Below are 14,812 nucleotides of genomic sequence, written 5' to 3'. Positions count from 1 at the left end.
GAGTTGAGGGGCAGGCCAAATAGGTAGGGTTACTTCTTATACTTCTACCTAACAGAAAGGGATTAAGAGGTACAAACTAACATTCAGAAGATAAATAAGTCAGGGGGGTGTAATGTACATCAGAGGGAATATACTCAATACTGTTGTAATAACTTCGACAGATGGTAACTAGACTAACCGTGGGGATCATTTTGTAATGTATAGAAATTTCGAATCACTATGATCTACGCTTGAAACTAACAGAATATTGTATGTTAATTATACGCTAATGAAAAAATATGTATTTTCTCCTAAGCTTTTAGTTTTGGTAAAAACATTTGAGATTTTACCAAAGAGAGACTGAAGGTTGTTAGGTAAGCCTTGAAGCGATTCAAAAGGCCTTGATCATAGTTTTGAAATCTAATAAAATGTGCATTTAACTTAAACATCTGTGATTACTACCTATGTATAACTTCAAAATCAATTGCCCCACTAAAAATAAAAAGTAAGACAAATAAATAGTTCTTAACAATATCCAGGAGAGCTTAAGTTTCTCTTGCATGATCCCCTAAGAACTACTGAACTGTGTGCTATTTGCCACGATACTATCTGAAAATACATTCGCCATGAAGATTAGGCCGGAATCTAGCATAAGATCGTAGTCTTGGCTTTCAGTCTGTGGAGAAGATATGAAGCTGTTACCCCTCCCTGCCCTTGAATCAAATTAAAGATCATGTTACCTCCAGTAGATGCAACTTTTCTTTTATTTTTGTGTAAGAGAATAATCCTACTTTTCCACATAATCCCAATGGGTGGGACCAGAATAAGAAATATTAGCACCAAATTGCAGCAGTGGAAATATCCTTCTCCCTGGGATGCCTTGTTGAGTGTTTTCCAGAGATCTGAGAAATTTGAGCTGATCAAGTAATCCCTCCCAGCATTGTATACAAAATTACATATACAAAATTTTATGTTTGTATATGTAATTTCTCTAGTTCTTGTCCTAAGAACTAGAACTAAGAACTTTTGATTTTGTAAATCAAAAACAGAATTGAATGTCTGGAGAAGTAGTGAATAAAGTACAACATTCTCTTGAAAGATACTCAGAGTAAATAATTAATTTTTTAAAAAGATTTTATTTATTTATTTGACAGAGAGAGATCACAAGTAGGCAGAGAGGCAGGCAGAGTGAGAAAGGAGAAAGCAGGCTCCCTGCCAAAGCAGAAAGCCCAATGTGGGACTCGATCCCAGCACCCTGAGATCATGACCTGAGCTGAAGGCAGAGACTTAACCCACTGAGCCACCCAGGCTCCCGTAAATAATTAATTTTTGTATAAATACTCTGAGCCTATAGAATCATGCTTTGACATCTCCCTGTTAGTACCAACGAAATAAGTTTAAAATTTCTAACCTTTTATGTCTCAAATAAAATAATATTTTAGGACTTAATGTGTCATATTTATGCACAAAACAGAAAACATTCAAGAGGGCTCCTGGGTGGCTCATTGGGTTAAAGCCTCTGCCTTCGGCTCAGGTCATGATCTCAGGGTCCTGGGATCGAGCCCTGCATCAGGCTCTCTGCTCAGCAGGGAGCCTGCTTCCCCCCCTCTCTCTATCTGCCTCTCTGCCTACTTGTGATTTCTGTCTGTCGAATAAATAAATAAATAATCTTAAAAAAATTCAAGATAGAATTGTAATAGTTTTATTAAGAAGAATGAATCCCTGTCAACATTTTATTTTCAATTTTGAAATAAATTTAGAGACCTGCAGAAAGGTACAAAAAAAGTCCAGAGAGTTTACATTTGCCCAGTAGTCAGCTTACCCTAATGTTAGCAGTTTCTCCAGTTTTTCCTCTAGTGTTCTTCTCTTTGAGGCTCCCAACCAGAATTCTACATTTTGTTTAATTGATGTGCCTCTCTAACCTGTGTGACTATCTTAAGTCTCTTTTATTTTTTTGTGGCTTAATACTTTTGACGACCACTCGGTCAGATATGATGTAGAATCTCACTCAGCTCAGTTCGGGCTTATCTGATGTTTTCTCATGAATAGATTGAATATCCATTTTTGGCTAAAATATCATAGAAGTGTTGTTATGTCCGCTTCAGTACATTATGTCAAGGCCTGGCCCATGATGCCACCATGTTATATTGCTGATGGTGTTTACCTGGAGCATTTGGCTAAGAGGGTATCTTCCAAATCCCTAGTAATCTTGACTCTACTGCCCTTGAGCCAATGACTCTTCTACGCCCAAATGTGCTGTGTATTTGAATCTGGTATCCTACTAACCCAGTTATATGTTAGGTGTGACTCCATAACTTTCCTCTAAGGGTATGCTAAAATATTACTCTTGGTAACCCACAGTTAGTTTAGATCAAAGAAGCAAGAATTCAAGTGGAAGACTTTATCATGTTCTTTGACCCCTGCAGTCTTGTGTGTGTGTGTGTGTGTGTCTGTGTGTGTGTGTCTGTGTATGCGTGTGTGATGTGAATAAATTTTTATATATGTAATACATGACATTAAGCGACACATTTTATGTCAAGACTATCAAGAAATTTATAAATATGCTTTTATTTGTGATTCCTAACTGAGATTAAAACTAGGGCTCTGGGGCGCCTGGGTGGCTCAGTGGGTTAAGCCGCTGCCTTCGGCTCAGGTCATGATCTCAGGGTCCTGGGATCGAGTCCCGCATCGGGCTCTTTGCTCGGCAGGGAGCCTGCTTCCCTCTCTCTCTCTCTGCCTGCCTCTCCGTCTGCTTGTGATTTCTCTCTGTCAAATAAATTTAAAAAAAAATCTTTAAAAAAAAAAAAAAAACTAGGGCTCTGAATGCTTTGGGAGGGACCTTAATTAGTCTCCTGCTAGTTTACCCCTGCTTAGACCTGATGAGGTAGGTAGCCATCCTTTCTTCTCCCTAGGCCTTCACCATGGTGGCTCCTGGTGAGCTCATGGTTTGCTGTGAAGCAAAGAAACTGTTGAATGGTGGGAATATCATTTTTTAGTTAGACAGCAGTTAACAATGGAGATTAGAATCCTTATCAGTGTGGGTCCTGGTAAGAGGCAGCGCACTCAGCTAGAATTCTTAAAAACCCTTTTTTAAAATTTTTAAAATATTTTATTTTGAAAAATTTCTGACTTACAGGAAAATTAAAACAGGACAAAATACTCCTATGTACATGTCACCCAGATTTTCAGATTGTTAATACTTGATCAACATTGTTTCCTCGTTCTCTCTTCCTCTCTCCCTCTTTCTCTATATTATTTATATATATTTTATTACATGTCATATCATTTTTATATATAATATAGAAAAAGACATATATGAAGAGAAGGACTATATAGAGAGAATATATATCTCTCCATATATATTATATATATAAGCATTATTTTTTTCTATTCCATTTGAAAGTGAGGTGGAGACATGATGTTTCTTTAATTCCTTAAGTATTTTAATGTGCATTTACTAACAATAAGGACAGTATCTCATATAACCACACTACAATCATCAAAATCAAGAAATTAACAGTGATACATTGCCATTACCTAATGCACAGACCTTATTTACATTTCACCTGTTTTCCCAATAATCTTTATAGCAAACATTTTAAATCTTACCTGCAAGTCCAATCCAGGATTACACATTGCATTTAAGTGTTGTGTTTTTTAGTGTTCTTTAATCTGTTCTATGTTTTCAGTGTCCTTTTTTTTTTTCATGGAAATGACATTTTGAAGTATAAAGACCAGTTATTTCATAGACGGTCCCTCAATTGGATTTTGTCTGATGTTTCCTCATGATTAGATGGAAGTTGTGCGTTTTTGACAGTGGTGTGTCTTGAAGACACTCATAACAGAGGGATAATGTTCACAGGTATGGGCAGGATTAAGGAAACCAGCAAGGGATGCAGAGGCACTTAAAACTAGCAAACGGGGAGGGGGGCCTGGGTGGCTCGGTGGGTTAAGCCTCTGTCTTCGGCTCAGGTCGTGATCTCAGGGTCCTGGGATCGAGCCCCGCATCAGTCTCTCTGCTCAGCTGGGAGCCACTTCCCTCTCTCTCTCTGCCTGCCTCTCTGCCTACGTGTGATCTCTCTCTCTGTCGAATAAATAAATTTTAAAAATCTTAAAAAAAAAAAAAACTAGCAAAAGAGAAAGCCATGCCCCTGGGGTAGTCTACTCTGAGCTAGAGCTAAAACCTTGTGGGGATGAGGGAGGTTATCACTGCCAGAGTTGTGCCAAAGCAAGTGGGAGTGAGCATGGGTGCTTCCCAATGGCGGATACAATGAGAAGCAAAAAGGCAAAGAAGACCAGTGTTGTCATTCGTGAATGTCAGCCTCCTGTGGCCCAAAGCAAAACAAAAGAACAGAAAATGGACTCAGTAGGCAAAAGATAATAACCACTGCAGAATTTAAGATTCCCACTTCACATTACCCCTCTTTTTTTTTTTTATTTTATTTTTTTTTATTTTATTTATCTGACGGAGACACAGCCAGAGAGGGAACACAAGCAGGGGGAGTGGGAGAGGGAGAAGCAGATGCCAGGCTCAGTCCTAGGACCCCAGGATAATGACCTGAGCCAAAGGCTGACACTTCATGACTGAGCCACCCAGGCAGCCCAACATCCCCCCTCTTCTAAACAACACTTACCATCAAGCTCCAATAAGTAATGTTCTATACCATAAAATATCAAGGATCCTAAACCATGCATCAGAAAACCAAGGCTCAGTTGCTAGCGTCACCTCCTTCTTGGCATGTCACCTTGGGCCAAATGCTAAGGCTTATGGGACTCTGTAAAGTCAGTGTCCTAAGGTCTGTCCTTCTCCTTCATGGCGCAGTTACAGAGATTATTATTGTGCTATATAATAGGTATAGGACTATAAAGTTAGCCACAATTCGTTAACTTAGAGCAAGAATAAATGGAGCATAATAATTTTTGCTTATGCCTCACGTTCAAGGTGAGGACAACTATGCCTCCTGATTAGAGTTGTTTTCCAAAAAAATTATTTTCTCATGTAGTGTGCCTTTCTTGCATCTACTATATTACTACTTCCCTGTGAATCGAATAAATCATAAACAGCTCTAACTTGCAAATCCACCATTTTCTTCCGTTTGGGGATATCACTGAAAAGAGCTGAGCTTATTTTGACTGCTCTATGTCTTATTTTCTCTGTTCTTCTTGTCCTTTGGAATTTCTATAGTCATTACTTCGTCTAGGTGACCATGATTCTTCCAATAGTCAGTAATATCCAGTTGGTGTAAGGTAAATAGAATGACTGCAAACATGGTTTTTATGTATTATTTTTTTTAAAAATAATATCCACCAGGATTCAAAAGGACTGAGAAATGAAAAGATTAAAAAAAAAAAAAAAAGGATGGGACAAAGCACTGATAGGTGGAGATTTAAAGGTTCTAAATCTCAGTTCTAGGGCCTTTTTTTTTTAAGGATGTAAAGATGCTAGGAGCTTAGGCTTACATTGGTGACATAGAGAAACTGTGGCTTTTTGACTGGCAGCAAACATCCGAACATCTTTCTACTTACATCTTCTCAGCGTGGGTTGAGTAAATATTGATTCACTGGCATCTTCAAGCATTGGTGACTCTTACAGAGAATATATTTTTAATGCCATGGGCACTTGTCAGACACGTGAAAAGAAAATAAGGCATCTCTTTAAAATTTCCTATTTTATTTTTAAATCTCTTTCAGCGATGGTTCCAATTTGTGTTACTTGAATCTGGTATTCAGTACCTAATGGCATAAATACCGGATACCAGGATAATTCTTAGCACTCACCCTTTGCAAACACACACCACAATGTATGCACTCAGAAGAGAGCTCCCCCAGCAAATTCTATTTATTCACACATTTGCACAAATAAATTTACTGTTTGAGAATTGCTAGAGAGAATCTTTGGATTCCTCTTAACAATTCCTTCTTTGGCTTAACACTTAGCGACCTTGGGTAGGAGAAGAGTGAATTGTTGAGACGCATCCACATCAAAATCAGAATGTTGATTAAAATCACAGAAGTGATGAATTTGGTTACTGTGTATTGCCCAGCTTTTGCTTTAGCTGGCTAATATCAGTGTCAGACTTTATCATAAGAACTCTGTATCTTACGGATCAATGTGATTTTGTTTATTTTTAGAGACACTCCATTTTTTGGGCACTCACATGACTTTTCAACAGTTTAATTTAGAGACTGTGAAGTCAAGATAAGGATTATTTATCTTTACATTTCTTCAAAAAGTACAATATAAAAACTTGTCTTAATATTTTAAAATATGCCCTTCTTTAAAAAGCATCTTCTTTTTCATACATTTTTTTTTTGAAGCTTTTCTGTTTGTGTGTTGACCATCTAGGTCTCTTTCGGGTTATATGTGGTTGACCCATGGCTACCCTGTCAGTGAGATCTCCTAGTTTTATTCTTTATAGTTAGGCATAAGTCCTATCCCCTCAGGACGTTCTCTTATTTGCCTATCAGAATTGTGTAATTCCAATGAAACAGCCCTGATTAGGGGGGCAAGTGCTCTTTGAATAAGATCATCTGATGATCTCCAATCCTAAAACTCCTTGTTAAAAAGGTTCTGTAGAAATACTTCCTGCATCATAATCTTGCTTTCAAGCACTGAGAAAGTCTTAGTGAAAAAGGCCATAATCATCATGTATTTGTTGCCTCTTGAGGGTGGGGATATAGTACCCTTCTCAGGGGTCAGTCTGCTGCTTTTTTCTTCTGTCCTTTACCAACACCCATCAGCTCAAATGTTGAAAGGAAGAGTGAAGAAACGATAAAAAATTCACAACCAGAAAAGCATAAGCCAAAATACTCTCTCCATTAATGCCTTCACACCTCTCCAACTTTTCCCAGCTTTATGAAATCCAAACTTTTTAACTTAGAATCTCAAAAATAAAGCCCGCTCTATACAACCATTGGAAAGTCATGACATGTTGCCTATGCATTTCTTGTCATCTTTTAAGAACATGTTATTTCTGCTGTTTTCCACTGTTTTATTAGTGGTGGCCATTTTGTTATCTTTGTCAATACTATTAACAATAGATTTATATTTCTACAGCGGTTCCTTATACTCCCTAAATCTTCATCTTTTATAAATCACTAAGGCTTCTGATGACCCCTTCCTAAGTTAGCTGTGGGAAGTGGGGTAAGATATAAGGCTAATAGCCCCAATGAAATCAGAGAAATCATTAGTATTTCAGCAATGGAACCATATTCCTTGTCACTTGATGTGAATTATCTGCCTATGCAGGAACCTAAAATGACTTAGAAATTTCTGCTAAAAAGGAGTTTGATCTGTGGATTTTGGTTTTCCAGAAGGTATTGCTTACCTGCCTCATTTGGGGCAGGAATACCCTCTATTTGACAGGATCCTCTAGTCCTAGGAAAACTGGGTGCATTCCAAAGGAGATGAAGGAAGATTTGTGTGAGACACATTGAATTGGACATTTATGTACTCTTTTGGTAATCAGCTTACATAACCAAAATAGGAAAAAGGGGAGGAAGAGGAGGCACTGGCAAGGACAAGTAGACTTTCCCAGTGCTGTGGCTCTCAGGAACAGGAACATGATAACCATGGTGGGAAATGACAATCAGGATCTACACAGAAACCATAGTTTTGATGGGTACCATCTTTTCCAAAGCAATGACTCATATCAAATTTAATTCAACACCATAACCTCCCCTTTTTCTGAAACTTTACTGCCAATCTTAAGGAAAATGATCCCTCTCATGAATATAAAGACTCAGCAGTCTTATTTTCAATACTCTGAAATAGCCTATCTCCTTGAGTGAGCCAGTGCTTTTATTCAAATATATTGCAAATATCTGTGCTTCCTTTGCAATGGAGTGCCATGAAAGAAAACACATTTTTACCAATTACAGAGCAAACATCAAGAACTGTCAGATGACTTGTCACAGAGCTTTTAAGCCTAGTGTCATTTTATTTTTACAATCCAAGGTTTTAACAACTCAGAGGCTTTCTATATGTTCACTAATCATAAATCTGTAATTTTTTTAACCCTTTGCATTTAAAAAAAAATTTTATGAACATATAATGTATTCTTATCCCCAGGAGTACAGATCTGTGAATCGCCAGGTTTACACCCTTCACAGCACTCACCATAGCACATACCCTCCCCAATGTCCATACCCCCACTCCCCTGTAAATCTGTAATTTAAACACACTAATTTTCCTGTTTAATAATCGAACATATCATTTCCATTCATATTTTTCATTTCTTCCTGCTCTCAATACTCCAACTAGATCCAAATATTTCAAACTTTTGTGACATCGTTCACGTGTTAAAAGTGCAGTTTTGCTGAACAAAACAAAATAAATAGAATTCAGCACTGGACAGCACTCCCCAAAGCTGCTTGGTTGACGTGAAAAGTATTCTGTTTCCATATTGGCCTGCGGCAAATATTTATGTAAATTTTCTGAAGCTAGAAATCCAGCAAAATTATTGTGATTTTTTTAGGTCATTACATTGGGAATAAAGAAAGATCATCTAATAATAATTAAAATTAGCAAATAAAAATATTACTATGAGAGAAGTATTCATTTATTCCCTCATCCTCCCAAAATCTAGATATTTGTCTTAAAAATGTTAGATTGATTTGAATAAGCACTTTCATCAAGATTAGTAAACAGTTAAAATCTAAATCTAAGATTATATTTCTAAATATAAATACATATTAAAATATTTATAGTTTCTGTAGGATATTTACAGTTCACAATTCTGCAGCTATGAAAATCCCTCATCATAATTTTATCAACTATTGAAAATCATAAATGTCAAAAAATTTCCGTTACAAGAAATTCTCTCCTAAGAACATGTAAAAGATATCCCCCTGCAATTATAGTGACTGTACCAGTGTAATTGAGTTTGTTCCTAGAATGAGTGTAAACTATTGAGATGTTATCATATGAATAAAGCATATATCAGTCTACTTCAATCACAACATGCAAGTGGGAAAAAATTTTAATGAGCCACAATAAAAGGAAATTGTTGTTAATGAATATAATGACATATTTGCCTTACTTCAAGTTTTAGCTTATAAAGTTCATAGTTATTTTTCTTAGTTTTTATAACTATGTAAGATTCATCTTTTGTTTTTTGTCACTGAAAGGACTGCATTCACAGGAATTAGGAATGTACACGGATACCTACAGAAATATATAATATCAATGTATACATACTAAAACAAATTATATAGTGTGGCCGTAGTCAAGGTTTATTAGAAATGTCAGGGCTGGGACACCTGGGTGGCTCAGTGGGTTAGAGCCTCTGCCTTCAGCTCGAGTCATGGTCCCAGGGTCCTGAGATCAAGTCCTGCAACGGGCTCTCCGCTCAGCAGGGAGCCTGCTTCCCTTCCTCTCTCTCTCTCTCTGCCTGCCTCTCTGCCTACTTGTGATCTCTGTCTGTCAAATAAATAAATAAAATCTTAAAAAAAAAACAAAAAGAAATGTCAGTGCTGGAGTTGCTTGGTGGCTCAGTTGGCCAAGCATCTAATTCTTGATCTCAGCTCAGGTCTTGATCCCAAGATTGTGAGTTCAAGCCCCATATTGGACTCCAAGCTGGGTATAGAGCTTACATAAATATATATCATAATGAACTTTAGCAAAAAATAACATTGAGATAGATATATAGATATATATACATATATTTGTATATGTGTGATAATTTATGATGATAAAATATGATAATTTAAAAAGTGAGGCCAATTAGAGAGTGTTTGTTACATACCAAAAAAAGGTAATAACTATTTACATTGTACTTTATGATGTCTCTGAAGGTAAGATTATTTCATAAATTTGATGTATTGCATTGAAATATCCCATAAAAACAGTCACAGATACCTTGCCCCAAAGGTAAAATGTGTTCTGACTTTGAGGCCCAATTCATTCTTGAAACAACCTGGAGATCTCAAAAATGATCTATGAAACTTTTAAATTTTGTCATTTTTGTTTATTAAGTAAGTTAAAAATACCTCAGGGAACTTACAGAGAAAACTATCTACTACATTCTTCACAAATACGACTTTCTGACAACTATAATGCAAATGCAAATTTCTCGTTCTTTGGCTCTATATAAATAAAGCCAAACATCCAGCACAGTCAATAAAAAAATTCAGTTATATATTTCGTCTGCCAAATATTTGGAAACATTTTAAATTTTTATTCCATCTTTTCAGATCTTATAGAAGTTTTTGATTAGGTCATCTTTTTAATTCCCCCTCCCTCTCCTGTATACCTTAAAAAGGAACAGTATATGCATTCCAATAATTGAAAACTTCAGTTGATATTTTTTAGGGCTAATGAAACTGTATCAATCTTATAACAACAAAGTTCTTTCTTCCTCTGAAATCTTTTTGGGAATGACATAGAGAGTAATTAACAACAACAAAAAATATGATTCCCTAGAACTTAAGATTATTTTTAGTAAAAGAGATTTCTACTAAGTATGTAAAATAGCTTTGTTCCACACTTCCTCACTTTCTAATACGTGCCCTTATTTGTTAAATTAATAGAAACGTGCATACAGGCGTATATGTGCTGAATGTGTAAATGAATATGTATTTGTCATCTTTAATGTATTTGAATTTGGCTGATGTACCCATAAAAAAAATCCTCCAGCATATTTGCATAATTAAGCATAATATTATGATAAACCATTTCAAAGAAAAAAAGGAGGTTTTACCATCACAATATGTTTACTTCTTTTAACCTTGTATATTCAGACTCCATCTCTGAAAACAATTGGAGGTAGAAAAGATTGGCTTTGCTTCATGAAGAGAAGTAAAATATTATTTTAATTACTCTTGTGTTATGCCAAAAAACATAATTATGTAATAAATATTAAACACGATTGGTACAATTTTAAGGGGTAAGATTATCCTATCCTTTCCAACTTTCACATAAAAATAGAATTCCAGAAGGCAGTATTGATTGAATTACAGTATAATACAGCCGTCTGTGTGTGTGTGTGTGTATATGTGTGTGTGTCATAAATGTGTCTATTTCTGAGTCACCAAAGGGCCTGATAGTCAGTGTTCAGTATGTACTCGTTGATCAATTCTTACTCATCCCTGAATTATATCATCATAACATATGAGAGGTTAATAAGAAAATAGATCTTTTGAAAAGAAAATTTTAAAATCTCATTATTAATATTTTAAAAATAAATTTAGAAATGTAAAAATTCTGAGAACTGCACTGTAGTTGTAAATTAATAATAATAAGATAGTAATAGATAGATATTGAGTGTTTGTAGTTTGATGAATAGAAAGAAAATTCATGAACAAAATAGAAAACAATTTAACCTATGAGGAAATGCATGCATTGAAGTTCTTCCCCAGGGCTCTAAGTTGGTACTGTAGTTATTGGTGACATCGTGTGGTTGATGTTGGTATCTACAGCAGTCAGAGAGTTTCTGAGTAACAGTGAAATTACTCTTATTAGCAAATTTTGAACTCTACAACAGAGTGTTATCAACTGTAGTCACCATGTTATACAGTAAATAAGCAGATCTTATTTATCTGATAAGTGAAGATTTGTACCTTTTTACCAGCTTCTCCATATTTTCCCCACCCGTCAGCCCCTGGCAATCACTTTTCTACTCTGTTTCTGTGATTTAACTTAAATGTGCTCAACACACACACACACACACACACACCCCACAAAAGGTAAATACGTGAGGTGACGAATGTTTTAATTAACTGAATGAGTGGAATCCCTTCACAATGGATATGTCTGTCAAATCCTCACCTTGGACATGGGAAATATCTTACAATTTTATTCATCATATATACCTAAATAAATCTGGACAGAATAGCTCCTGAGAAAAAAGAGTTTAAATATATAGTATTCAAATTACATTGGAAACAAAGTACTTCACCTATATCATGACAGATAATTTGTCCTTCAAATGATACACTTCTTTTGGAGTAATGTAGTATGCAGCCACTTATGAGAATTGATGAATTATATTAGGACATATGGGTACACAAGGGCAGTATTTTGTACTATAACATTTGCTCCTGTCCATTTAAAAGAGCTAACATTTTTAATTACTAGAGTTGAACAGTAATTGTTTTTCTCAAAAGAAGGTAGAAATCTCTCTTCACTATCTCACATCTTTATTTGAAAAATGTTGCCAGTATTAAAAACACTTTAAACAATAAATTTTATCCTGTTTTTTTCACTTTAAAATTCGACAATGTTTTCATCAAACATTACCATGTTGGGGGAACACCTAATATTGCCAAAATTTTAGATGTCTTTTTGTCATCATTCCCTTTCCAGTTCATAATAGAAAGAAAAGTGATTTTCTTGTTAACTTTGAACTTAAAAGGTCCTTAAGTGAGAATGCTGATACCTAATAGAACTTTTGTCTCTACTGTGCCCTGTAGTTGAACGAAACAGGAGGTCACAGGTGTTAATGGAGCCCTCTGTTGCCTTGGAGGACAGGTGAGGCGGAAGTACAGGGTGACCAGCGCAGGGACAGTAAGGGTCGCGTGCTCTCTCCCCCTGGCAGAGTCCGTGAGCCTTCCAGCTTGAGCCATCCCCTGCACACCCCCCCACCTGCCGTTCTTGCCTCTTCGCACCTTACATTGTGTTGCCCGATACAAAGCCCTCTGGGAACCTTCTGTCCCTACCCAGAGAAGGACTTCTAAATTCTATCGTATCTCCCCCTGAGCTATCAATTTGCGACTTTTGCCAGGGTTTCGTGAAAGCAGGCTCCCCAGAGGAACTCTTATGGTGCCATGCAATACGAAACGAAAACCTCCCTTTTGCTCTCTCTCTTTTTAAAATTCAAGCCACAAAATTGCACAGGGAGGGGGAGCACAGATAACATTTATTCGTATAGGCGATTGTCACTGGTTTTAAAGAAGGATGGGAGTCGTGGGTACTGGCGTTAGAGAAAATGTTATTGTCAGTGTTGTCTCAAGGCCAAAGTCACAGGAAGCACAGTCTTTAGTTGACTACGAAAGCGTCTCAAAGAAAGCGCAGGGATGAGCAGTCTCTTTCCCGAGCTTGGACGACTGAGAAATCTGGGATGCGCCTGGCATGGTGGTGCGGGCTATTTTTGGAGAAAGCCAAGACCTGTAGTTGCTTCTCATCGAGAGAGATGTCCCACAGTGATATCCGGTTATTGAACTGGTGGCATTGACAATTGATGAGGTGATGGTATCGTCTGTTAAGTGCAGGTCACAGGAGGAAAACAGGGTGATCTTGAGGGCAACGAGATACAAACCCAGCAGAACCACACTGCCATTGCCTGGAGCTAAATGAACACCGGTAAGGAAAACCCCTTGGAATATTTTTCCTTCTTCGCTTGGGGCCAGTTCTGGGACTAATTAGATAAAATCAGCTGAAATCTCCTTTTCCCTCAACAGAATTCACTTCATTACCTCATATATTCCCTCATCCAGGTGTACCGGGACAGGGTTAGGTTCAAACAGGTCCTGGTGCCACTTCCTAAGATATAGTCCCAATTTCTTCTCCTGTATGTGGCACAAAGGACGAGAATTTCTAGAATGTGAGGAAATTGCTTATGAAATGATTGTCTAAGGATCAGCAAATTATAGCTGAAGTTCAGTGGGTAATTTTCACCCTTCAGAATCTTCTGACTATAGATAACTAAGATCTCACATTTTTTTGTATTAAATTATTTTGGTAATTCATCAGGAAGTCCAACTTCCCACCCCATAAGACATATAACTTGAGGTAAAAGTAACAAAGACTTCACTTGTATTTCAATTACTGAAAAGACTGGCAAGTTTTCAAATGTGCTTTTTCCACATCTTAACTCTATCAGTCTTGCTTTTTGAACAGAGTACGGGTGCCATTTTGGACCTTTAATTAACTGGTACATCTTGTAAAAAATTCAAGTGCGATCTGTAACTGTTTTGAAGGGGCTCCCCACCAGATACTGACGAGGGGCCCATCAGCCACTTGTGTCATTTGTACAAGTGGATTTTCCCATTTAATTTTGGTTCCACTCTAAGTGATGACTTCAGCGCTTGCATTTATTCCGTGGAAGGCCAGGAAAGCACTGTGTTCTCTAAGCCCAATGGGACAACCTTCCACCCAAGGCTGAACTTTTGTTGTCAGAAAAACTGGGCCTAATGATTGCAGCAAACAGGGCTGGGATTTTATTGGTGTCCTCTCTGTGACTGTGACAGTGTTGACATTAAATCAAATTCAATTAGCATGGGCTTGCTAATGACTTACCCCGCTTCAGAAAGTGGCGAGGACAAAGCAACTTGGCAAAAATTCTCCCGGTTACAGTCTGGTTTCCAGCTCCTTTTGGTGGCTTTTCAGTGCGATAGCGAACTGCCCGCTTGTCGCCACAGATGAATGTTAAAGACCTTCACTAATGAAACTCTTGACAGTATCTTGTGTGCCGCGAGAGGGAAGGGGGAGGGAGGGCAGGGGCACCTCTGTCCTCAGGTGATCCTGAAGCAATGTGGACGCCCAGCGCAGAGCGCATGGAGAGAAACAGCTACTGCGTCCCTCGAGGGTAGCTTGGCGGGACAGGGTATCAAAGCTGCGAGTGGAAATGAGGTCTGAGGTGGGGATTGGGTTTCCGTAAAGCTAGAGGCGCCCTCTCCGAATGCGTGGGAGGCCAGTCCATTATCTGAGCAGCATTTTAAAGGAACAGAGGAGCCATTCTGATCCCCGCACCACCCCAGCAAGATGAAGACGATGTCCACTCCAGATAGCCGCAGCTTTGATCGACTGCCTCCCCATTGTGGCTTCCCCGATCCGCCAGGCACTGTCCTTATCACACCCGCCCCTCCCCCAGAAGGGGGCAAGGACAGCTTGTGT

General features: G+C 37.7%; 1 protein-coding gene across 2 annotated transcripts in view; it reads left to right on the top strand.

Moving 5' to 3' along the window:
* Positions 1-14,812, top strand: part of RORB (RAR related orphan receptor B) — a 191,204-nt gene that overhangs the window by 65,603 nt on the left and 110,789 nt on the right. Inside the window, exon 1 of one of the 2 annotated variants that reach the window (XM_044265886.1) lies at positions 13,208-13,279. The exons of the other annotated variant lie outside the window; for it this stretch is intronic. Coding sequence (XP_044121821.1) covers positions 13,270-13,279 — 10 coding nt within the window. The 5' untranslated portion in view covers positions 13,208-13,269. Of the gene's footprint in view, positions 1-13,207; positions 13,280-14,812 lie in introns of those variants that run through there. 2 annotated transcript variants of the gene reach the window in all.

The sequence above is a fragment of the Neovison vison genome, chromosome 9 (genome assembly GCF_020171115.1).
Source record: "Neovison vison isolate M4711 chromosome 9, ASM_NN_V1, whole genome shotgun sequence".
Classification (NCBI taxonomy): domain Eukaryota; kingdom Metazoa; phylum Chordata; class Mammalia; order Carnivora; family Mustelidae; genus Neogale; species Neogale vison.
Note: the sequence above shows the minus strand (reverse complement) of the source record. Positions and strands in the feature narration are given on the sequence as shown.